The following is a 25,314-nucleotide window of genomic DNA, read 5'->3' on the forward strand; positions in this document are numbered from 1 at the left end:
AACTTGATTTGTATATATTTTTATGCATTAATCAAAGTATCACAGTTTTTAACGTTTTATATTTGGGTCTTTGTTTAAAAAAGTAAAAAAAAACTGTAAATTGCTAAGGAAAATTAAAATTTTAAAAAATAATAATAAAAAAAGGCGGACAGATAAAATTTGTTTTAATTTTGTTTTAGATTTTTAATTAACAATTCAATATCGCCTATTTCCTAATCTTGCCTTAACTCGAAGACGCCTCTGCATACTTTCTACCAGTCTGGAAATGTCTCTTTGCTGTAAGTTAGCGCATTCTTCACAAAAAGGTACTTTCAAGATCGTGTAATGTATCAGGAAGTGATGGACGTGCTCTTATTCGTCTTTTGAGGTTATCCCATAAATGTTCAATGGGGTTCAAGTCTGGAGAACAGGCTGGTCAGGCTAAGACCCTGATGTTATGCTGTTGAAGGTACGTTTGTAATACGAGCGACATTGGCCGGGTATTATCGTGCGTTAAAATAGGATTGCCGATGATATCATAGAGGATAGGCACACATGATGTACCGAAATTTCATCCACATCGCGAGTGGCCGTCAAAGACCCTCCACGATCAACAACCAACGCTGTGCGACTCTCCATTAAAATTCCCGCCCGCATCATCACTGAGCTATGTTGAAAAGGTTGGCTCTGGGAAAAATTACAGGCTTCATACCTTTCATTTCGCCTTTTCCACACAATTATCTGGAGATCGTAGAGCAAATCTACACTCATCTGTAAAATGTACAGCAGACCAATCGTCCAAAGCTCCAATGGCTGTGTCTCGAGCAAATGCAAGCCTTCTGGGCAGTTCTGGTCCTCTTATCGGGCGAAAAACCTTCAGTCCGTACTGATTTAATCTTCTTCGAGCAGTGCGTTCAGAAACTTCCTGGAGCTGATGAATCGCATGAACAACAGTAAGGTGTCGGTTTCGCAAAATTCTCAAAGTCAAAAACGGTCATCCTACGGTTCTGTAACCCTAAGGCGTCCACAGCCGGGTCTTCTATGGTAGGACCCAGTTTCTCGAAAACGTCTAACGGCGTATCGCAGTGTTTCGTAGAGAACTCCGATGACAATAATCGCATACCTGATGGAACGTCCATCATCAATAAGTGCCACACCACGCGCAACATCCTCAGCACTAAGTGGCATTTTTACGTTTAAAAATTGAAATTAAGAAAACAAAGAATTTATTGCTTCAGAATTCAAATGAGACTTAATAAACATTTTAAATTCCGTACAAAGAAAATAATGAAAAATCCATTATCCTTGTTTTGGATAAAGGATTAAGTGTGTTTACCTCTAATTGATATTCCCAATTGAAAATATAGCATAAAGAAATATTTATTGGTATAAACAATGAGACAAATTAAGGGCAGAATTTTCTTTTATCGAGAAATTAAAAAAAAATCAATTGGTTGGAATTTTTTGCCTGTCAGTGTATAACATACAACATACAGATTATACAGCAAAAACTGGGCATTAAATAACAGCATAGCGTATTGGTTAAACTCCTCAACGACCTCTGGTTATATGGACACTAGGGTGGTCAAAAACACTGCATAAAGAGACAAAAAACCCAGAACACACATTTACATATTCAGCTATTGCAAAATGGAAAGACAAAATAACTCTAGCAGAACAGGGAGTGGTTGGAATACGTTTTATAATGTTTACTACAAGAAATAATGCTGAAGATACTTGCAGAGGCAGATTTGTGAAATGAAGCGAATTTATAATAGCGGCTAAAGAAATTGCCAGCTAGGAAAATGGTCGAACTTCCCAAGGACAGATAACTTTCCAAGGTATGGACATAGATTATGGTCAATCAACTATTCGCAGAAGACAAGGACAATATTCTAACAGTTATGACAATATCTATGAACAGTTCAAAAATGATTAAGTAATTAATTAAAGTAAAGTAATAAAAATGATTAATTAAAAAAGATTAAGTAAGTGAAGTTAATCCTTATTCCATTAATTCTTGTTCTTTCCAATTTTTGGGCTCATTGAAGACATATGGAGCGATACAAACGTAATTAATAAGTTGAACGATAGAATCAACATTTCAGGAAAGGATGGTTTAATTAACGTTTTACTCAGTGATTGATTTTAATCAATTTTGAAAGGTCCTCAAAGGTAATTATTAATTTTCATTTGAAACGTGTAAGTAAATATCTAAATAGTAAAACGTACAAATTTTCTATATCAATTGATTTCTTCTTTATGTTAGATGCACTTCGATTTTTGTTCCCCGACGGGCATGCGATATTCAAATCAGTCTGTACTAAGGTCAAATCTCTCCTAACTGTTCGTTAATTCAACATTTTGTTTGAACATTTGAATAAAATTGTACGATTGTATATTCTCCGCATTGCCGTTATTTTTCACTTCGAAGGTAACATATTTTCACGGTTTAGAACGTTAGAAAAATAGGTACGGGTCTAGAAAGTACCATGGGATGAGGTGGAGGACTGTTGTGTAAAAAGACACCTGCTTCCCATCTGCCGGTTTCCTTACCTCCCTTTCAAAACGTAGTTAACTATGTACAATTTCACATGCAGGATGATATACCAAGTTTAACTTTTAGCTTTAATTAATTACTGATTGTAAAACCTGCTAATTAGAAATTTTCGATATGGGTTAGTTTTCCTAAATGTTATTGTTAAACATCTATAACACTTATAATGCAAAGTACATTGCTCTTTTTAGGAAAATCGAAGCTGTCACTGCTTGAATTCGTCACAAAGGAGTTGGCAAACATGTGCAATCGATTTGCAATAAAGTTCATTTACCCGAGGGGCGGCTTCATTTAGTTAGTTTTGGTCGGGGCTTTACGTACGCTTGTTAAATGGAAAAAATTATAAAAAAAGAATTGAGTCGAATGATTTGAGATAAATTCAATAAAATCTAACATAAAATTTATGACTTGATTTTTAACATTAATGGTTTATTACTATGAGATAACAGATGATAAGATAAAATGCACTTTCTTCTTGGAATGATGAAGCCGAACGTTGCAATAAAATTTGGAAAGTTTTCTTATTGGCCAATCTTAACTTGCACTATACCTCTGATTAAATCAAAGTGAAAAAGATTATATTCGCTCTATCGATTATATAATAAATGCCGTGAAACATGTCCATATAGTTGAATGAGTTAGGTAGAACTTTGTGAGACTTAGAAGAAAAAAATCGCAAGCGAAACTTTTCGTTCGTAACTTGTTCTGATTAAATGATGCGGTTGTTCAAATTTTATCGTGGGATATACAAAGAAAACCGATATGAAATAAATTTTTTGCAATTCCTGTTTTTACTGTCCACACTGGATCATGATGCCAAGTCAAATGACTAATTAAATAAATTATTAAAAGCTAATTAGGCGACATTCTTTTTACTTTAATACCATGCTAATTATACGGCAAGTTAATGGATTAATTAACCTGATTAAACAAAAACTAATCATTTATAAAAAAGATGAATACTGTAAAACTGTACTGGCTACAAACGAATAAAAGCATTGGATTTGATGCAAATAAAATGGATGGAAAAAGCTATGTAACATCGATTTTATTAAAAAGCTTCATAAATTGTTTAAGCAAATGTCAACTTCCAGCAGTACTTCTAAGCAGTTCACAATTGTCCTTCGCTTTTAAAATAAATAAACTATACAAATCATTATGCTGGCGTTATTTATCTAAGGCTTTCACAAAATTATACATTCACATTAGAAACAATCGAACAATAAAAAGGTCCATTTGATTCTTATTACATACTTCAAATCTATCAAATCTACTATTCAAAAAAAGTTTATTCACAGTATTCATGTTGATAACCCAGATGCAGACATTGCATTATCCGACTCTTTTTTAAAACGGCGGGAGGATTTTGAAAATATTAAAACGATTCCCTTCTTTTTACCAGATTTCTCGTTATCCAACAAAAATAAAGCCCAAGAAAATTAAAAAGAGATTAAAGTAATCAGTTAACACTCTAACCTCTCCGTCCTTAAAATCCTGATATCTAGTTTTCGGACTGTTCATTTTTGAAACACCGGAATATTTCGAAAAAACAAAGCAATCAGCGTCCGGCTTATATCCCAGAAATTGCATTATCCGACAGATTTTTAAAAGCAGGCAAATTTCTAATCGATTAAAGCCTCTCCACGCTTATATACCTGATATCACATTATCCGACTGATTTATTAAAACTCCGAAAGATCTCAGTTTAAATCAGTTATCGTCTTGCCTCTCCCTACTTATATCCCTGATATCTAGTGAGCGACTGGTTATGAAAATGCAGCATTATTTCGAATAGATTAAAGCCTCTCACTTCTTTTGGACTTGATTCGCATTATACGATCGATTTTTAAAGCCCAGGATTTGATTAAAACAGTTAGATTCTTACCTCTACCCTCTTATAACCCTAATAACTAGTTGAAACTTAAGAATTATTTCGAGGAAATTAAAGCTTCTCCCTATTCCACGTGCTTTTAAATTTATTTAGATGGTTGGTGGAAATTGACAAATATCAGTCGGTTGGTTTATGTTTAATTTTTGAATGGCTACATGTGGTTGCACATACATATGTAGTTGGTTCCACGTCTGTAGTTATATATTCGTTTCTTTAAAGAAAAAATGGTAATTGTAGGTAGGTAATTATCACAGATAATTTTTAACCATAAAATACAAATGTAAACTGTGAAAATAATATTAATTGGTATTGTTGAAATATGTAAGGATTGACCGTACTTCTTGTTAGGATTTCTGATGATGGGCAGAAAATACCACGAAACTTCAAAGAAAAAGAAGAAATAAAATAACCTGTTTTTTTTTAAACACCACGTGTCCCTTGGAAAATTGGTGTTTTCTTCACCAACCTAAATAAAGTTATATAAAAAATTTATGTTGGTTGAATTTGGATGTTTCAAATTGATGAAAATCGAATCGGTTTATTCAAAAATTTAATTTTAAAACAATTCTTAAGCAAATTCATTTTGCTATGATCCCAGCGTATATTTCATTACTACAGAAGCATAAAAAAGAGTATAAAACAATTGGAACTACTCAGGAGTCTTGGATTTGGGGGTGCCCATTTTTCGAAGCGCTTCACACCTTCTTGCAATTTAAATTCTCCTCGGGCCATTTGGGTTTTGCAAAATAGAGTCGAAATCGATTAGGATGCGGTACGAAATAGTTTAACCTTCGGACACTTTCGACGTCGATCCCCTGCTATGCGCATTTTCACCGGGATTTTATTTCTGCAGAATGGGTTGGGCTGGGCCGCAGTTTCGAGAACGACGACCCCACGACCCAACGAGGGAAAAACCTACTGGATCGATCAACGGATGACTTTTCTCCCATATAATCAGCTCCCTACCCTTGAAACACATTCGGTTGAATAATTTTATATTGCCTGCTGTACTAAATTATATGTAATTTGGCTATTTTTAAAATTTATTTTGCACATGTCCAGTCCATAACATATTTTTCACGCTAGTTATTGTTAAGTAGTAAAAGAATAAGCAAAAAGCATCTTTCGACCTTGAACTTCTTCATTATTCTATGTTTATTTATACTTTACTAAAATTATTTTATAAACTGAACATTAATTCCTCATCTATGTTTCTTTGGAAAAATTATAAACACATATTTTTGATTGAAACTAGACAGCAAATAAATAATAAAAATGTAATGTTTTTTTCAATATGCAATATTAAAATAATAATGATCGACCAGTGAATAATTTAGCTAGAATTAAGCTCTTAAAATTCAACAAGGTCCAAATACATTTGGAAAACTCCCTGAGTCATTGGAAAACTGAGTCAGACATTTCTTTCAAAATTATATGCAGTTGAATGATTGCAAATAAACCATCAGACATCATATATCTGTTCTTGATTATATAATGATAATCTGTAAATATAATGCTATGCCAATTAAAACTATTAATTGCCAAATATTAAAATATTAAATTTTTGCAAATCTCATACCCACAAAAAAGCAATCTGTATTTATTATAATAATAGTGGCAACATACATGACTATAAACGAATATATTAATAAATAATAAAAATTGAAGAATAAAGCAAATTTAAAATGTATGCAAACATTAAAACTATTAATTGCCAAATATTAAAATATTAAATTTTTGCAAATCTCATAGATTGCATTGTACCCACAAAAAAGCAATCTGTATTTATTATAATAATAGTGGCAACATACATGATTATAAACGAATATATTAATAAATAATAAAAGTTGAAGAACAAAAGGCAAATTTAAAATGTATGCAAACATATCTGAAGGATAAACTATCTTGACAATGCTCCCTAAGTTCAATTAAAACTAAATCAAAATTTATAATTGATATTACTTTTCTTTAAAATTTTATATGTAATTGATAATTATAATTTCTCTATTGTATCTTCAAAATGGTACTATTTTTTTTTTTTTTTTTTTTTTTTTTGACTGGAGCTTCCGACATCTAGGTCATTTCAGCCCCCAACTATGTCTATATTCTATTTACCCTTTCAAACACTACATTCATACAAATAAATACATTCATACACATAAATACATCCATACAGTACACTCATTCCATTTGGTCGGTGGAGTACTTGATATTCCTCCACTGACCTATACTCAAACTAATCTAAATTGGGGTCGATGGAGTACTTTTATAAATATTCCGCCATCGACCCTGAACACACACACACTCATATGCTCTCAACGTTCGAGGGGCGATGATAACGTTATATTTCACCCTCACCCCTCGCCATTCACGCTAATAAATACACGCACTCAGACAAAACATATAGACACAACAAATAAGGCATATTATATACACCCCAATATATATAAAAAAACCCATTTCCCCTAAAAAGCAGAACAGGGGACTCTGAAACTTGCTATCGTGTTCGAGAACTCTTCTTAAGTCCGGCGGCTTGCCTACACGCTCTCTGTATGGAGCCAAGGCATGACATGCCTCTATTATGTGGGACACATCGAGCAACCTTTCTCTGTATAAGGGGGGCTATTCTTCATCATTGTTGGTGAACTTGCTCCTGCATTCATATAAAATATTGAATATCCTCTTTCGCCTTTTAACTAATTTGCTCACTGCTAATAAATATTTATCAAACCACTTGTATGTTACATAACAAATCTTCCTCCTAATCAATTTTTTTGTTCTTTAATTGTTATAAAATTTTGGTTACTGTTAAAAGGTTCTTTTTATGTAATCTGTTATAATGTATAATAAGCTGACAAACTATTTTGAATGCCTGGGTCCATAGAGACTGTCCATGATTTTTCTATCATATTAGACTCGTAAAATCAGGAATGTTTAATTATGATTAGAAATGGTTAAGGTTAGAAGTTTCATCTAACATTGCTGCTTCTTGCAGAGAACAAATGTCATGCCATGAGATATCATGAGAGATTGTTAAAATGATTTGGTATAGTTAGAAATGGTTAGGATGAACTTGTCAAGAAATTATTACATCTAACAAGGGTAAGGATGGACATCAACTATCAGGAAGAGAAAACTGTTATACCATAAGATATCATTCTCTAATGGCCAAAGAATAGAGAATGAAAATAGAAAGAACTAGTTTGATTTTGAGATAGTTAAGGTAGATACTGCTAGAGATGACTACGGTTAGAGATTATTAAAGTGGTATGGTTACAGAAGAAATTGTAGAGAATGGTTAGGATTATTATTACATCTAACAAAAGCAGAAATGGACATCAACTGTCAAGAAACGAAAAATAACTTATACCATGAGGTATCATTCTCTAATGGCCAAAGCACAGAGAATAATAGAAAGAAAGAACATGTTTTTAGATGGTTAAGGTATAGGAAATGAAAGAGATGACTAGGACTAGAGATTGTTAAAATAATGGAACAATTAGAAATAGTTAAAGATGAGCTTGTTGAGAATAGTTAAGGTTATAATTTCATTTGACAAGGGTAGAGGATGCTGTAAGGAGAGAAAAATATATGAGCAATTGGTATAACTCTGTCATGGCCAAAGCATAGAGAATGAAAATAGAAAGAACTGGCTTGGGTTTGCGATTGTTAGGGTATAGGAATTGCTAGAGATGACTAAGGTTAGACTAATTAACAAATAAAATTATTTGTTATGGTTAGATATGGTTAAGGATGAACTTGTTGAGAATGTTAATTTTATTATTGCATCTAACAATGGTAGAAAGAAGCATCATATGTCAGACCATAATTGACGTTATGATTGTGTTTAATATAGAGTATATATAAAATATTGAAATGTAAATGTATTAAGAAAAGACCTAAAAGTCCAACAGCTTCTATAAACCAAAGATATTCTTTATAATGTATGATGCTATTAACAAAAAAATAAATATAAAAAATCACACTTATTTTATTACCAAATTAAATTATTTTGTGGGTTTTGTTTAGTAAATATATTTTATTCAATTGTAGTAATAAGTTTTTAAACAATTATAAAAAGGTTTTAGCTCAAAATACAGGTTCTTTTCAAATTTTATATGGTTGTTTCCTAAATTTTTAAACCAACTTTGATGCCCAGTTTTCTTTATAATTGTATTATAATAAATTCAAAATTTGCAAGTTTTATTTTGTGAGATTGAAAAGAAAGTACTATAAACTCTTTAACTGATCAATTTTTGAAATTACATATTCAATTCAAAAATATGCAAGGCTTGCTTATGAGTATGCATTTTGATGAATATTTTGATTAATGGATTTATAATTTTAAGTTTAAAACATCATAAAATTGTAAAATTTGTTAAAATAATCTGTCCTTTAGTCAATTGGCCTAAATGTTTTCTGTTTTGATATATAATTGTTTTAATGACTATCAGAATTGCATAAAATAATACGCGTAATTTAAAATGCAGCTAGTTATCAATAACCTCCAGCTAGAAATACCAAGCAGCACGAAACGAAGTTGAACCTTAGGAACACTGGTTTTCTGCGAGGTTATACTGATATAAGTTATCTTGGTACTATTTAATAAAAAAAACTATTATTTATATAAATGCGACAAAAAATTAAATTTTTCACCTGTTGAGATGCGTTTATATATGAAATTTGTCATAATCTGACATCGGAAGCTAGATTTTGATGATGTTCGGCTTGGTACTGCTGTCGTCGGGATCGTTGTTTTCTCTAGTTTAAACAGAGAATATGGAAGTGGAAGAGGAAAAAACTGACATTTCAGACAAAGGGGACGCCACGGGAGATGAGGATGTATCAAAAAAGGAAACCGTGTCGAAAGAAAAATTGAACATTGTTTTGAACAAGCTCCGTAGCAGCTCGTCCAAAGATATCTTCAGGGCTCTTCATTACATCAGAAACAGGGTGATCAACAAAAACAGCGGGATAAACGCCTTCCACCAATGCGGAGGGATCAAGCAGTTGATGAAGATGTTGTCCTCGAACAACGAAGACATTCAAAGCCTGGTATTGAGCATTCTTGGAAACTGTTGTTGCCACCTGATCAAGAACGAGACCTTCTGCGATGAGGTGCGTATCACTTGAACCTTATGTTAGGACGAGAGTTTTTAATGCTTCATTGTTACAGCTTCTAATAAATGGCTTGCCCGAAAAATTGACGGTACTGCTGAAGAAAACTATAAATGCAAAAATCCATAGGAGAGTATGTCGACTGATCGGAAACATGGCCCAGTCTCACCGTTTGGCAAGGGAACTACACAAATCCAATATATCACTTTACGTTGTGCCAATTCTACGTTCTGCTGAATGTATCGAACTTCAACAGACAGCTATTACAGCTATTAAGTAAACATTTTGCTATATATTTCATTCATTATTAATGTATTTTTATTTACACAATATGCAAAATATACATGATCTTATTTGGTTCGGTGCAGGGATTCCTGGTGATTTAAAAGTCCTCATGTCATTTTTTCTTCTTCTTTTTTCTTTCTGTAGTTTGTGGGATGATGAACCTATAATTTGATAGTTACCATCTTGGTCTGCCTATTCTTCGTTGTCTGTTGAACACATTGTGCCATCTTCAGTGATGAGTCTACTAGAGGAAGGTTAGGCAGGCCAAGATAATAGGTAACTATCAAATTATTTTTTATGTATTGCTTTTCTAATTTATTTAAACATTTTAATGGCTTTCTGAAGAGGCGAAAGCATACCCAGGCTAATGCTTTGCATTAAAAAGTTCAGATAGTTGTCATCTCAGTATATTCTGCTTGTTTCTAATTCAGCTTTACCATTTTTATATTATAATTTATTGGACAGGAAAGAGGTTTATAATTTACTTCCATTTCTGCCTATTGAGTGAAAGATTTCCTGTCTGAAAGTTATAAACATTTTTTTGCAGGTGTTAAAAAAAAGCCCATTTGTAAGTGTGTTGAGCCACTGGATTTGAACCTGGGACCTTTACCTTATAGTGATTAGTCCCCTTGTCAATACTTTAAACATTGCAACCCCCCCCCTTTTGATTGCTTTAAACCTGAAATTTTAGTACGGTATGAGATTCTCTTGTTTCCTATCTGATCGTTTCAACTGTTTACTATCTTTCACAAGATTGTCATTTTTACCATATTTTTCTTCCTAGTTGTTGATCCAGTTTTTATCCCTATTTACGCCAAGTTCTCCTTTTTGGGTAATTCCTGTGTGTTTGAGTTCAATTGTAATGAACTCAACTTGTAAGACAGAAAGGAGTTGGCCTAGGGATTTCGTTAAGGAAAAATCTGCTTCTTGTTCCATTTTAGACCTGTCGATATGCCACATTAAAACTTATTGAGCTTTTGTACTTACAAATATCTATTGGTAGATTAGTTCGTCTGGCAAATTATGTCTACAATATAGAGAAAATTTGTGGTAAAACTATAGAAATTGTCATTTTTTTGAATAATGTTAATTTTATGTTCTAAGAGAAAATGATTCACTAGATGTAAAATTGCTTAACTATTTTTTTTTCTCAGAAGTTCGCTTACTCCATAACTTAAGCTTTATTTTTTTCACATGTTTGCTTTATGTGTAAGATTAGATATAATATATTGTTCAAATAAGAGAAAAATCAACAAATACTAAATATTTCATAGATGTGTTAGGAGTTTTTTCTCCCCCAACCATATTAATCTTTCTAATAGATTAAATTATTATTAAATTTTAATTGTGAAATGCCAAAATATGTTTGTTTGTTGTTAGGTGGCTTTGGAAAACGGACAAATATCACTATGAAATGTTGAGGATTGCAGCTGTTAAAACAGTCGCGTCTTACTTAGATACAGAAAATGAGCAGGTAAAATTTTTGTTTTCTTTAAAATTGTGACATTCCTGTAGTTTGCTTTTAAAAAGTACAATATAATATTAAAGTTAAACATGGGTTAAGATAGTTTTTTTTTTGCTTGTCAATTTAAACTTTGAAAAAATTCTTATATATCTACATTATTTTTCAGCTGCTCAAAACTATTCTTCAAACTTTGGTTGTATTTACACAACCTTGTGTCGATTTAACTGCATTACAGGTATATATTATGATTTTTTCATTTATTGTTTTATTGACACAACTTTCTATGAACATTGCTTGCTTAAATTGGATTTGAGTGGTTTGCAAGTTGCTGGAACTCTACTCAAATTTTATCAGTATACTTGTTGCATCTACTTATCATTAGCACTTCATGATTTATTTTTATTACTTACATCAGAGGTTGCCCACTTGTATTTTTTTCAATAAATCAATTTATTCTCCACTTAAGAAGATATGAAGTCATAACATCTCTTAAATAAAATGGTAGGCTAATGGATTGATAAAAGTTAGATGTACAAGGCTAATACTTATTTTAAAATCTTTGTCTTTATGTAGTAATATAACTAGACTAGATAATATCAAATTTTTAGATGATAAATAATTGTTAAAACTATCTTTTTTTTGCAGTTGATGAAATGCTGAAATATAATACAAATTTAAAGTTACAATGATCAAACATTCCACAATTTGCAAACCAACTATTTTAAGAAACAAAAACTTTAAGAAAATTAACAATGTATCGAGAATCATAAGAATTTAGGACATAGACTTAGTCTAAGTTAGAACTTTCTTTCATGTGCTCGTTAAGCGGAACAATTCCAATTGTCAGATATGAACGTGCTGCCATAAATGCTGGCCACATCTTTCTTACTATCAAATTCAATTATCTAAATTAACTGTAGGATTGCACATTGAACAGTTCCTACTGTTTGAAATTATTGAAATGTTTAGTAAATAACTTGTAAATTTCCTATTAACGGATTTAATCCTCTGTACCATTTTGACAGCTGAACACTTTCAACTGTTCAAACTTATCCCAAACATCCATTTTTTATAAGATGTGCAATTGTAGGATATAAATATAATAATAACAACTATTAGGCCCAATTGCTTATTAATGAATTTTGCAGTAAGGTCTGATTGTCTAACATGATGTCAGATCTGGCAGTCAAATAATCTGGAAACTACTAGAATGTCAAATGATCATCAGATTAGAAGTGTGTGGTAGGGCTATATAAATAATGTTACACTGACTGGCAAAAAATTCCACCCACTTGTAATATAACTTTATTTATATATATTTTTATATATTAATCAAAGTTTTACTTTTAATAATTGAGTCTTTGTCTAAAAAAGTAAATTGCTAAGGAAAATAATAATGAAAAAAGATAGAGATAAAATTTGTTTTAGATTTTTAATTAACATTTCAATATCGTGTATTTCCTCCTCTTGCCTTAATTACATCTCAAAGACACCTCGGCATACTTTCTACCTTTCTGGACATATTTCTTTGAAAGAGGTTAGCCCATTCTTAACGAAGAGTCCTTTCAAGATCGTGGAGTGTATCAGGAAGTGATGGACTTGCTCTTATTTGTGTTTTGAGGTTATCCCATAAATGTTTGATGGGGTTCAGATATGGAAAAAAGGGCATTATCGAGCATTAGAATAGGATGATCGCTGATATCATCAAGGATATGCAACACATGATGTTCCAAAATTTCATAACTTTCAAAATAGTGTAATGCAGGGGTCGGCAACCTGTGGCCCTTTGAAATTTTTTGCGCGGCCCGCCAAAGCCCAATATAATTTTAGGAAAAATCAACAAACTTAGAGCGTGAGCATGTCGAAATGTGGCCGGTGACAAAAATGCTAACAGAAGCACAGTGGGAAACTATTTTACTGCGCACTCCCCATAATAATATTTATACTCGTATATCCTGTATAAGCACTATTTAAGTTGCATTTGAATGTGCGGCCCGCATAAAAAATTTTATTTTGAAAATGGCCCGCCATCCGAAAAAGGTTGCCGACCCCTTGTGTAATGTATCAGAAAGTGATGGACGTGCTCTTATTTGTCTTTTGAGGTTATCCCATAAATGTTCGATGGGGTTCAAGTCTGGAGAACAGGCTGGTCAGGCTAAGACACTGATGTTATGCTGTTGAAGGTACATTTGTACTATACGAGTGACAGTGGCTGTGTATTATTGTGCGTTAGAATAGGATTGTTGATGATTTCATAGTGGATAGGCAACACATGATGTACCGAAATTTCATCCACATTGTGAGTGGCCGTCAAAGGCCCTCCACGATCAATAACCAACTCTGTGCGACTCTCCATTAAAATTCCCGCCCACACCATCACTGAGCTTCATTGAAAAGGTTGGCTCTGGGAAAAATTACAGGCTTCATACCTTTCATTTCCCCTTTTCCACACAATTTCACGCCTATCTGGAGATCATTGAGCAAATCTACACTCATCTGTACAGCAGACCAATCGTCCAAAGACCCAATGGATGTGTTCTCAAGCAAATGCAAGCCTTCTGGTCAGTTCTGGTCCTCTTATCGGGCTAAAAGCCTTCAGTTCTAATCTTCTTCGAACAGTGTGTTTAGAAATTTGGACACCTCGAACATCCTGGACCTGATAAATCCTTGAACAGCAGTAAGGTGTCAGTTTCACACAATTCTCAAAGTCAAAAAACGGCCATCCTGCGGTTCTTTAACCATAGGGTGTCCACAACCAGGCCTTCTGTGGTACAAGTTTCTTGAAAACGTCTAACGGCGGCTTGCAGAGTTTTGAAGGGAACTCCAATGGCAATAGCCGCATACCTGATGGAATGTCCATCATCAATAAGTGCCACACCACTTATCCTCAGCACTAAGTGGCATTTTTAAATTTAAAAATTGAAAGAAAGAAAACAAAGATGAAAACTAAACAGTTTATTGCTTCAGAATTCAAATGAGATTGAATAAACATTTTAATTTCCTTAAAAAATAAACATTGAAAAATCCTTTATCCTTGTTTTGGATTAAGGATTAAGTGTGTTTACCTCGAATTGCAATTCCCAATTTAAAACAGCATAAACAAATATTTATTGGTAAAACCAATGAGACAGATTAAGGGCAGAATTTTCTTTGCCTCTTTTATAGAGAAAATAAAAACAAAATCAATTGTGTGGAATTTTTTGCCTGACAGTGTATTTTAAACTGCAGATATTAGGATATTGCAATTTATAAGATATAAAAATCTGTGCTCAACCTTAAACCTTCCAATAATAATTTACTTGATAATCTCAATTTTCTGTCTTGAAAATACTTTTTTACTCTTCATTTATTCTATATAAACTTTTTTTTCTTTGCTTTTAGATCACAGGCAATGGTAATGGTTACGTATCCATTGTTTCGAAAATAAATCTACCCATAGTTCGTGTACTCATCTGCAATCTTAGCCATTCACCACCTGCTAGAGTTGAACTTAGTAAGGCAGGTGTAGTTCCATCGATTATTGACAGGCTAGAAGGAGGAGGCAAAATTGATTCATGTAAGCTCACTGTCGTTATGTTATGTTATTTAACTGTCAACAAATTGGACACATTTTTTTATACAGATTTAATTACTTCGTTATGTTTATTGTGCCGAGAATCGATGATAAGAGCGTCATTAAGGAAAACACCTAGTGGATTTAAAACAATATTATCTCTTTTGATGAACCCAAAGGCAAAACCATTTTACCTAGAGCTTTTAAGTGCTATAAGTCAATTCAATTATGATAAGCCAAGTTTAATTGTAAGTATTTAAATATTGAACTATTTTCTAATTTTTTGTCCAACCAAATATTCTGTTTATAGATAATGATAAAAGGGGGCTTAATAAATGTCTTAGTCGAAAGGTTAAGCGAGTACACTAAAGCTTACGGCTCCCCCCATCAGGAATCGGTGCCTGCTTCAGTAGCACCGATGTCTCCATCTAGCCCTTCTTCACCATGGAGTTCCCCATCTTCACCGCCTATGAACGCAACCACTTCTGATTCAGGAATGTACTCTCCTCGGTGTATCACACCTGACAGTGATAGTGGGAGCAGTTCACCATACGTGCATTTTCCAAAATTCTATGTACGTATAACTTTTTAAAAAGACAATATTTTTTTTTAACTTACAATTAATTTATTAATTATTCTCATTGAAAAATAAACATGTCTTTAATTGGTCATGGCATTCAGGCTTGCTGAAGAAGCACAAGGAATCCTCTACAAATACTTTCAAATACCTTGTCCGGGTACACATAATTATCATTTCGGCAGATGTTCCTCAAGGAATTTACCTTAGCCCGATCCTTTTCACAAAATACACTGCTGATATCTCCACTCATTTTAACTATATATCTTCCTTTGCTGAAGACAATTAATATTCATCATAACCATCCAAAATGTACAACTAATGCTGGAAGCTTGGTTCCGAAATTGGAGAATGAATTTTACGAAGATGAACAACTTGGAAAAGTACAAGATTGTCAACATAATAACAACAGGCCAACCAGTGAAGATGCATCGGACATACAAACCGAGCGAGAGAAGACAGGCCATGATGATGAGAGACAATCAATGTAATGGTTCATCACCCTTACACAAGGTTATTATCATTTTATAATGGGCGAAGGAGCAGAATATTCTGTGAAAATGTGGTCTTGCCCCCCCCCCCAAAAAAAAAGCTGAAAAATTTACTAGCTTTATGCTTAATAAAAATAGTTGGGTTTGAACTTCAATAATCACATAAAATAATTTTCTAGTCGTATCTAAACGCTCTTGCTAAACATTCTTGAAAGTTCAGTTTAGGAAAAAAAAATTCCATGTCAACTCTTATAGCAATTGTACATTAATATATACCTCCATTTAATTAAATTTGTCAGTTTTAGAGGGACTTTAGGGCGTTAACCTTTTTGGGACTGATTTTAGGATGTTAATATACATTCCTTGCCTTTATTCTCAACTGCTCTGTGACCCCCCCCCCCCGGCTTCTTTTATTTTTCACACGTTGAAATTCAAAGAGTTCTCTTCAAAAGTTCAAATTGCTCTTCCTCCTTTTGAGAGGCACCAATTCCATGAAAAATTTGACGGTACATTCTGCAGTTATTATAATTTGCAATGGAAGTAAGTAAATGGACCGAGAAAAACAAACTAAGTTGCATTAAATTGAAAATTTATTTTTTACAAAAAGTATCCATTACATTTACTAAAAAGTAATAACTGGGGTATCAGGGGCAATAAACGGTGCTCATCACTGTAAGGCAAAAGTCCCTGGTTCGAGTCCAGCAGCCCTGCATTCGAAGCCGACAGTTACAAATGAGCTTTTTTTCAATAACACCAACATGTTGAGGTATGACCTGTGCTGCGAGCCCTTATAAAAACATTAAATTAAATTAAAAATAATAATAATAAAAATAAAAAATTCTACTTACTGATTTATTTAGGTAAACTCTGTACATGTAGAGTACAGAGTTAAAAGGGGGGGGGGGTAACCTAAATAAGGACAGTGAGCTTTGCAGACAAGAGGCGAAAAAGAAGAACAATATGGTAGATGGTAGAGAAGGGTACATTTACTACTGAGATGTCGGAAACATATTAGATAAAACCTCACCCCAATAGATGCCATGAGAACCAGATAAAACTCTTAAAAACAAAAAACCCACAAGAACAAAATAACTCTTCACAAGACCTGGGGAGCCACCAAGCCCAAATAAGATAACTCGTCCCAAAAAGGTTAAGTTAAACTCGTCACAAGTCCCAAAAAGGTTAAGTTAAACTCGTCACAAGTCCCAAAAAGGTTAAGTTAAACTCGTCACAAGTCCCAGAAAGGTTAAATTAAACTCCTCACAAGTCCCAAAAAGGTTGTTATTAGCCCCTCTATTTATCATAGAGCCCTCATCCACAATAGGGATTTCTTAACACCACAAAACGAGAGTCAGGAGTTGTAATGACCCTTATTAGAGTGGTCCCACACATTACAAAAAAGATTCTCACTCAGAATAAATAAAGCAAATGCCTATTTGCCTCAAAACTTTTTTAATTAATTTTACTTAATAATACATCACTTAATTTTGTAGGCTAATATTTTGTAATTTTTATATTCAGTATTATTTATTATTCTAGAAAAATTCTATAACAATATAAGCTCAAATTGCATGGTTATAAATAATTAAATTCTAATATAGTAAAAGCAAAATGGAAAAATCTGTTTAACTATTTCTATCTAGCGATGGCAGTCTCTGGTAAGGCTGCTTCTCCCTTTGAGTGAATGCATAAAAAATTCAGCTTTTGTTTTTTATGGTTTAAGATAATTAGTATATTTTTGTTTAGTTTGATACTTACCCTGAAGGTCATCTGGGTGTTGATGGGTGCATCGTGGAAATTTTATCACAAATAACATATCTACAAATTCCTCTTGCTTGCTTGGCATCAAAGACGACGATAAATACATTTTTAGATTACATGGTCGGCCTGAAATACCCGCAGTCCAAACAGAATTATATCAAAGCAACAAAAGCATTGAGCTCAATCGTCAGGTAAGGCGTTCAGACGACGCTTTGTCCTCTATTTAAATTTCTCATCGTTTTCAGATGTAAGCATTACTTCAACATACTTCTGGGAGGTGAAAGTATTTTGGCTATAGAAAGATCCCTATGTCGAGCCCTCCATCCAGATTGCTGGGAGTGTAAAAGGCTTAGGGAAACAGGAAGAGAAGTTCTAAATGAACTGGGTACCGCAGCGCAGTCGGGTCTTGGGGAAGGAGAATTGACTTACAGGCTGGCAACAGTTTCAGACAATGTCAGAGAAAGCGTTTCTTTAGCCATTCCACACGTCATAAAGTAAATTTTGTTCATTCATGAAAAAATTGACTTTTATAATGATACATTTAAACATTTTCAGACAACCAAATCTATTAAACAGTCTGCTTTTTGGGCACAATGCCTTGAAATATCTTTTGGATTCGTTAATCACAAGAATAGACGAAGCTGTACCATCATTACATAATTTATTTACATCTCTATCTATTAAAAATCCACAAGTCCCCTTTGAGGTATATTCTTGTGTAAATTATCAAAATAATTGTTTAATTTTTGTGTTGTTTTAATAGATTTGCCAACAATGTGAAGTGGCTAGTATGAGGAAGGAGTCAAATATAAGTTTTAGCTTAGACGACGGATCAAGAGTCATGGCGAATAAAGAATCGTTGAGTCACAGCTGCCCTGTATTTGAGGCGATGTTCAGAGGGGGCTTTGTTGAATCAAAGCAGTCAACAGTTCACATCACAGACATGTCAATGGACTGTTTAAGCCATTTGACCCGGGTTATTAACGAATACTGTTCCTGCGTTTTGCCCAAGGACCTATCGACCCTTTTAGAAATGATAACAGCTACAGACAGATTCCTTCTTCCTGACCTTACATCAAAGATTCTAAGCGTTGTTATGAATTCGACATTATCACACAGCACTTGTTCGGCGATTTATGACTGGAGTGTGACAATAGGACAACAATTAAGCATAGGAGCAAACATTCCGTGTCAGGTCATTAAATACCTATTTGTAGCTGACATGCCGTCGAGTTGTCGCGTGAATGCCACAAGACTCATTCTCGAAGGGAACTGTGCACAAAAATTCACTCAAGATCTTACAGACATCATTAAAACCAGACTTCAACATTACACTAAAAATCAACGCTTTATAAATTATAAAATGGTGTAATTTTGAATTAATAACATTAACACGGATATTTCATACCAAAGACTTTTTATTACACGCCCGCTATGCATAGGTCATTAATCATTCAGTAAATGAAAGTAAAGAAATCATTAGAAACATTATATATGTTATTATGAACGGTTAACATATTCTGTATGTTTATAAATAGAATATTTATTAAGTAGGTTGTACTTAAAAACGGTCTGGTTTTTTGGGACATATTTATTTTCTCAATCTAATTTAATTTAATATTGTACAGTTTTGACAAATTCTATATGGTTTACTGTATATTTAAACTTTTCTTGAGATTTATATTGCTTATAAGACGAGAGAAACAAATAGAAAATGAAATACGTAAATTCAGAAAGTTTATATAAAAAACTTATAGCAAATTTTGTTGACGAAAGTGGGAAATTTTAACTTTTTAATCCTTGCATTATTCATATTTGTATGCAATACATTATAAATGCTTAAAAGCCTCAGATCAAGGCTATACCTATGCCATTATTTCTATGCATGCCTTAAAACTTTTCAATATAGTGAGAAAACAGCTATGTGCTAAATTGTTCAAATTTAAAAGAAAAATTTAATTACAAATTGTGTTAATCATTGAGATGAACTATAACTACAACGACCGCAATGAGGAAAAACAAGCTCTTATTTGAAAAATGAAAATGGTTCTATGTTCCTACAAATTGACCATGCTTCAATATGCCCTTTGTTCAAATTGTATACACATTATTATTGAAAATGTACATTATAATTATTGTTTTTCATGTATTGTACCATATGAATTGGAATTAAGAAAGTTAATAGTTTTGTAAAATATAATTTTATTCATTCACTTAGTTTTTCCCTCAACCTACTGATCCCATATCTCAGTTTTTATTATGATATATAAACATTTACAGTTTAAATAGATTTTTGTTTTTTTACACATGAATTTCAAATATTTATACTTTTTTATTTAAAACAGATTTTTGGTTTAAATGTAAAGCTACATATGAAATAAAATCATATTAAACTAATTGATTCTGGTTATATTGGTCCTAAATTGTCATGTGACAAGAGATTTAATAAGTTTGTGATGTTTCATTGGTTATTTTGCAAATTTTTTAACAATTGTTGAGTTTTAGTTTCTTATATCTAAGTAGTAGGTAATTACACAAGTTTTATGTACAAATCATTTATTAAAGCAATTTTCGTCATATAAACGATATTTAAATTTTATACATATATTTATTTTATTATATGGCCAGATAAAAAATATGTTTTGCATTGTGGTTAAATAAAACATCACTCATCTTAGGTGTTGTGCAGTAGTTTATTAAAGGCGTTATAAGACGATTCAAGATCAAAAATCAGCTGACGGACTTGCTGTTCTGTGAGTTCATCTGACGCTTGCATCGAATCCAGCGTCGTGAGCCATTCGTTGACTTTTTTCTTGCCCTCAAATTCTGACGGAAGAATACTCAGCCGGTTCATCGTGTCCAACAAGTCCTTCAAGTCTGGATGAAGTTCGTCCATTGCTTTTATTTCAAGCCTCAGTTTGTCCATTATAGTGATAAATAACTGATAGGGGTAAACGGCAATTATGAAAAGTAAACATATTGTAGAAGTTATAATAAAAAAATTCATATCTTACAGAAACAATATCGGCAATGCATTTGCTTGTGTTTCCTTTATCGTCTTTTATTGTTATCGGCCTATCTTCTTTTATCCTTTCCATTGCTGCTGGACAATCCAACTGCACAAAGGGTTAACGATAAATTGATAACAAATTTCATATGAACATTGTGGATACAATTAATATATTAAAAAATAATTTACGGCATCTTAAGTTCAAATTTTTTTCTTAATTTGTGGTTTTAGAGACCTGTTGTTCAATAATTTGTTAGTCGTGAGACGCCCCCAGCCCTGAAGATGACCCGAATAAAGGTCAAAACGGCAAAAAAAGAAAAAAAGTGGTTGTTGGTGTTTTTTCTATAATACTTCATTGTTGATGGCTCTCCACACAACTTCAAAATTTTTTTTTGTTTTTTTACAAATTGATATAAATTGAGAAGTAATTTTTTGCCTTATGCCAATATTTTTGCATTAAAACGTGGATTTAACCTGATAAAACTTATCAGGTTATTACACCATGTTGTACATCAATACAATCTTAAAGATTTCTACAAAATGACATAATTAAGTTTTTAATAGATGGTTTCAAATTGATCTTTAAAGGTAGGCCCAGTCCCAACAATGCCAATCGTCATAGGCAATGTCGGGACTGGGCCCATGTTAAAAGAAATTTGAAACTATATTAAAAAGTTAATTACGTCAATTTGTAGACATCTTTAAGATTGTTTTGCCCTGATGATGACCTTAAAATAGATCGAAAGCTTGGCAGATAACTGAATTTGTTTTTACATTCAGATCATACTGAGACCCAGATTATTCATAACGCTTAACTTAATAAACCAACAAGTTTTAGAAAAGCAGAAATTTAACCCATGATTTACGCAATTATGTTCAAGTTAATTGTGGATGGAAAAAATTAGTTATAACAAAACACGATTGTGAAGGTTGATTGATATGGGCAGGATGGGCGCATTTAGTATGAAAAAAATTATTGACTAAATTAATGTCAATATATTAAATGCTCAAAGGTTTACGTCAACAACATTCTGCATAAAAGAGGTACATTAAATACATTCAGACAATTTAAAAAAAAAATTGAACATTTGTATCAAAAAGCTAAAAAGATAAAGCAAATTATATAAAATAATTGTTTGAACTTTCACTCTGAGAAAGGTAGAATAAGTACAACACAGATTATAAAAATTGTCAATATTACTTACTCTGTACTTAGCAATAAAAGCCTCGATAGTTGGAAAATCATCGTTCTGCACTTGTTTGAACGCTGCTTTGTACTGTACAAGCAATTTAGAGCAGGCGGCTGTGTACTCTTTGGCGGTGACGCAGTCTCTTATGTAAGCTTTTTCTAAATGCTGCAGTGTATTTATGACAGCAAACAAATCTGCCATATTGTCATACCTTCAGAAAGAAAACAATACATGTATTAAATTGAAACAAAAAATAAATAAATAAAATAAAAATACAATTAAAAACATGGCATTACTTCTCTCTTTCCCTAGCGTTCCTGAACAATTTGACTTCCTCGTAGAGCTCAGGTCTGGATGAATCTATATTCAGAAATTGGAGTGGGTTTGACAGGGAAAACACAGATAAATAATTGAAATTCGTATAAATTGTCTTGACACTCACCATGGGCCATCGTGTTAACTAAATTCACAACTTTCTGACTCACAAAATCACATACTACACAAAAAGACAAAGTTCGAAGAATGCTTACTCAATTTTATGATACCTACAAATTAATGTTAACACTGGATAGTGTTGAGTGTCATCGTCATGTATGATCTTGTCAACATAACCCTTTTATAGCTTTATTCAAGGCTATCTTACTTTCTGGCTGAAACCTAGTGGCATGACAAATAATACCAAGCTCATGACCGGGAAACTTAATATTTAAACATTTTACAACGCAAATTATTCAAAATATATTTGTATTTAATAATAGAACATCTATTATGTAAATAAACACCCAGTATAAATGTTTATTAACGATTTATAATTATATGAAACTATGATTTTAAAAAGATTAATTTATAACTGAAAATTAATTATAATAATTTATCAAATAATAAAAGTACTAAACTAAAATTCTCTTATCCTAAAAACATATAACTAAATGAGGTAAATGTTTTAACTATCGGTTAATTGAGAAAAATATATCCATGGCAACTACTAAATAGAAAGGTATAATCCTGTCGAGTCGTTTCACTGTGAGTTTGTTTAAGTGGAGTGAAAAATGAGTAGTGATGAAAAAGTAGAACAAGACGTTAAAGACAGCTCTTTAGTAAATAAAGATTTGAGCTCGGATGCAAATTTGTCTCAGAATATAAATAATGATGTAACTATAAATGCGCCATCGTTTTGGTTAGGTTCATTGCCGAAAATCGCAAGAAAAAACAAAATGAGTATTGAGCATGCGAAAAGGACAATGCAATTCCTTGATCAACTCTTTGGCAACAGGTATAGAAGGCATTCCAAAGAAGACAAAGAAAAGAAACGCTTGACGAGTACTGAGAGCCGTAGACAAAATGGAGAAGCAAAAGAAAAGAAAATCGACATCAAACAAAACAAAAATAATATTGTTACAACACATTCTGGTAGAAATGAGCATAGAAAAAATGTAGAGAAAGATAAATCAAAGCACATTGAAAGTGAAATGCACAAAAAAAAGACTACATCTGGAAAAAGGACTAAAAAAGATACAAAAAAGATGAAAACAATACAATCAGAAAATTTTGAAATAAGCTTAACCAAGCAAGAATCACAAGAAGAAGAAATGCTAAAAGAAAATGACATAATAAATGACGATATAATACAAAATTATAAAAATACATCAAAAAAGCAAATAAAACCAATGAAACCAGAAATAAAGGAAGAGGAAACTTTACAAGATAGAAAAGAGAAAAACGAGTTTTTAAAATTTTTACAGTTTTTAGGTGTTGAGCATAAAAAGAAGAAAGAGAAAAAAGACATGGCTGAAATTGAAAATGTCGAATGTTCTATTCCTATTTCTGATTTTGAACAATTATTTGCTAAAAAAGACGATAAAGAACAGTTAGCCTGGAAACAACTGAAGACAGTAAAATATGAAAGAGACATTATTTACTTTGGCTCGAGAACAAATATTTCTTGGCAGGTAGAAAAAGACATTAAATTTCAAGATGAACTTGGTAAAAAAAATGATGATTCAAACAAAGTAAACTTCATACCACAAAAAGAGTTAATTGAAAATGATATAAAAAACCAGACACTTCGAAAATTTACATCAGAGATTGAAGAGAAGGATAAACTATATTCACAAACACCCAAATGGGATGGTAAGATAAATGATAAAAATAGTAAACTTCCAGATCAACGCATTTTCAAAAATCAGAAACAAAACTGGCTATTGGATATAGATCCTTGGCTTGCAGAAGAAGAACCTTGGAAAACAATGGAAGCAGAAGAAAAATGTTTTTCGCTTAAATTAATTCCAGATAATATTCTCAATATTAGTGAACATTCAAAAGCAGAGAAAAACGACACAGTTCAGAAAAAGTGTGAGGAGGAAATGGTTAATAAAGTAGGTAAAAAGAAAATCATGCTACAAAAATATCTTACAACCCAAGAAGAGAATCTCTTTGCAGAGTTGAAAAAAGAAGCAGAAAAAAACTATCACGAATTAAACAAAAACTTACTACTTTCAGGGAAATTAAATGATTTTGAGAGGAAATGCTGTAAAGTTTACAAGAAGAACCATAAATGTAAGCGACTACCAACGAAAGAAAAACAGGATGATGATAAAAGTACAAAAATATTATCTGATGATGTTAAAAATGAAGATATGATACGTATAAGACCTGATTACAATCTGGAATTGTATTCTAGATTATTAGAAGACTCCAATAAATTGATTTCTCAAAAATACACCGACGAAGAGAAACCATTACATCCGTTGTTTGGCAACAAAGCTGTATTGGCAAAACAGTTTTTAAAAAAAGAAAAAATACAATTTTCTTTGTGTCATCAAGACACTATTAAAGAAATTTATAAGAAGATAGCAAAGCCTCAGCACAAACAACATTCCAAGCTGAACAAGAGAGAAAAAGAAATTAAGAGAACGTTAAAACCTTGTCCTATAACAATTTATCCCATACAGAAATTTACAATTGAAAAAGATCCAAAGGAAAATTTATCATCTAATCGAGAAAAATTATCTGAGCTCCAGTGGATAGTCAAAGAAGGAAAAAATGACAAAAACAGCGAGGCAGAAGATGAATACAATTTGAAATTTGTAAATTTGAAATTTTAAAAAAGTTTAATAATGTCAATAGGTTATTTTAGAAATCAATAAAAACTATCAAGTTATTAAGCATACTTGATGCTACTGCTTAATTAAATAAACTTGAATTACTAAATATTATATAACATATTACTTATATTACTAAATAAACTTGAATAAATTATTGTAAAAATTAGTTATTATATAAAATCTCTAAAATGAATAAAGAATTTTAAAACATTGGATATATTTATTATTTTATTACTAATTACAATTCAAATCAGTTTGTTTTATTATATGTAAAATTACATTTTTTTTAAACTAAAATAAAATACAAAATAAACTAAAATAATATCAACTGCT

The 25,314-nt window shown here is 32.2% G+C and overlaps 3 protein-coding genes across 3 annotated transcripts; 2 read left to right on the forward strand and 1 right to left on the reverse strand.

Moving 5' to 3' along the window:
- The first annotated feature begins 8,939 nt into the window (after positions 1-8,939).
- Positions 8,940-19,890, forward strand: LOC106669427. The gene is made up of 11 exons (XM_014398904.2): positions 8,940-9,545; positions 9,604-9,821; positions 11,211-11,304; positions 11,462-11,530; positions 14,677-14,851; positions 14,918-15,096; positions 15,159-15,422; positions 17,663-17,868; positions 17,923-18,171; positions 18,233-18,383; positions 18,441-19,890. The coding sequence occupies exons 1-11, from the start codon at positions 9,207-9,209 to the stop codon at positions 19,047-19,049; spliced, it is 2,553 nt and encodes an 850-aa protein (XP_014254390.1). The 5' UTR covers positions 8,940-9,206; the 3' UTR covers positions 19,050-19,890.
- On the reverse strand, positions 19,860-22,530 carry LOC106669428 (vacuolar protein sorting-associated protein 28 homolog). The gene is made up of 5 exons (XM_014398906.2): positions 22,320-22,530; positions 22,174-22,237; positions 21,893-22,088; positions 20,692-20,793; positions 19,860-20,618 (listed from the first exon to the last, which is right to left on the reverse strand). The coding sequence occupies exons 1-5, from the start codon at positions 22,327-22,329 to the stop codon at positions 20,352-20,354; spliced, it is 639 nt and encodes a 212-aa protein (XP_014254392.1). The 5' UTR covers positions 22,330-22,530; the 3' UTR covers positions 19,860-20,351.
- A 1,030-nt stretch (positions 22,531-23,560) lies between these two features.
- LOC106669422 lies at positions 23,561-24,980 on the forward strand. The gene is made up of 2 exons (XM_014398895.2): positions 23,561-24,475; positions 24,558-24,980. The coding sequence occupies exons 1-2, from the start codon at positions 23,662-23,664 to the stop codon at positions 24,563-24,565; spliced, it is 822 nt and encodes a 273-aa protein (XP_014254381.1). The 5' UTR covers positions 23,561-23,661; the 3' UTR covers positions 24,566-24,980.
- The last annotated feature ends 334 nt before the right edge of the window (positions 24,981-25,314 follow it).

Source organism: Cimex lectularius, unplaced genomic scaffold (genome assembly GCF_000648675.2).
Source record: "Cimex lectularius strain Harlan isolate CLEC.00 unplaced genomic scaffold, Clec_2.1 scaffold11, whole genome shotgun sequence".
NCBI lineage: Eukaryota > Metazoa > Arthropoda > Insecta > Hemiptera > Cimicidae > Cimex > Cimex lectularius.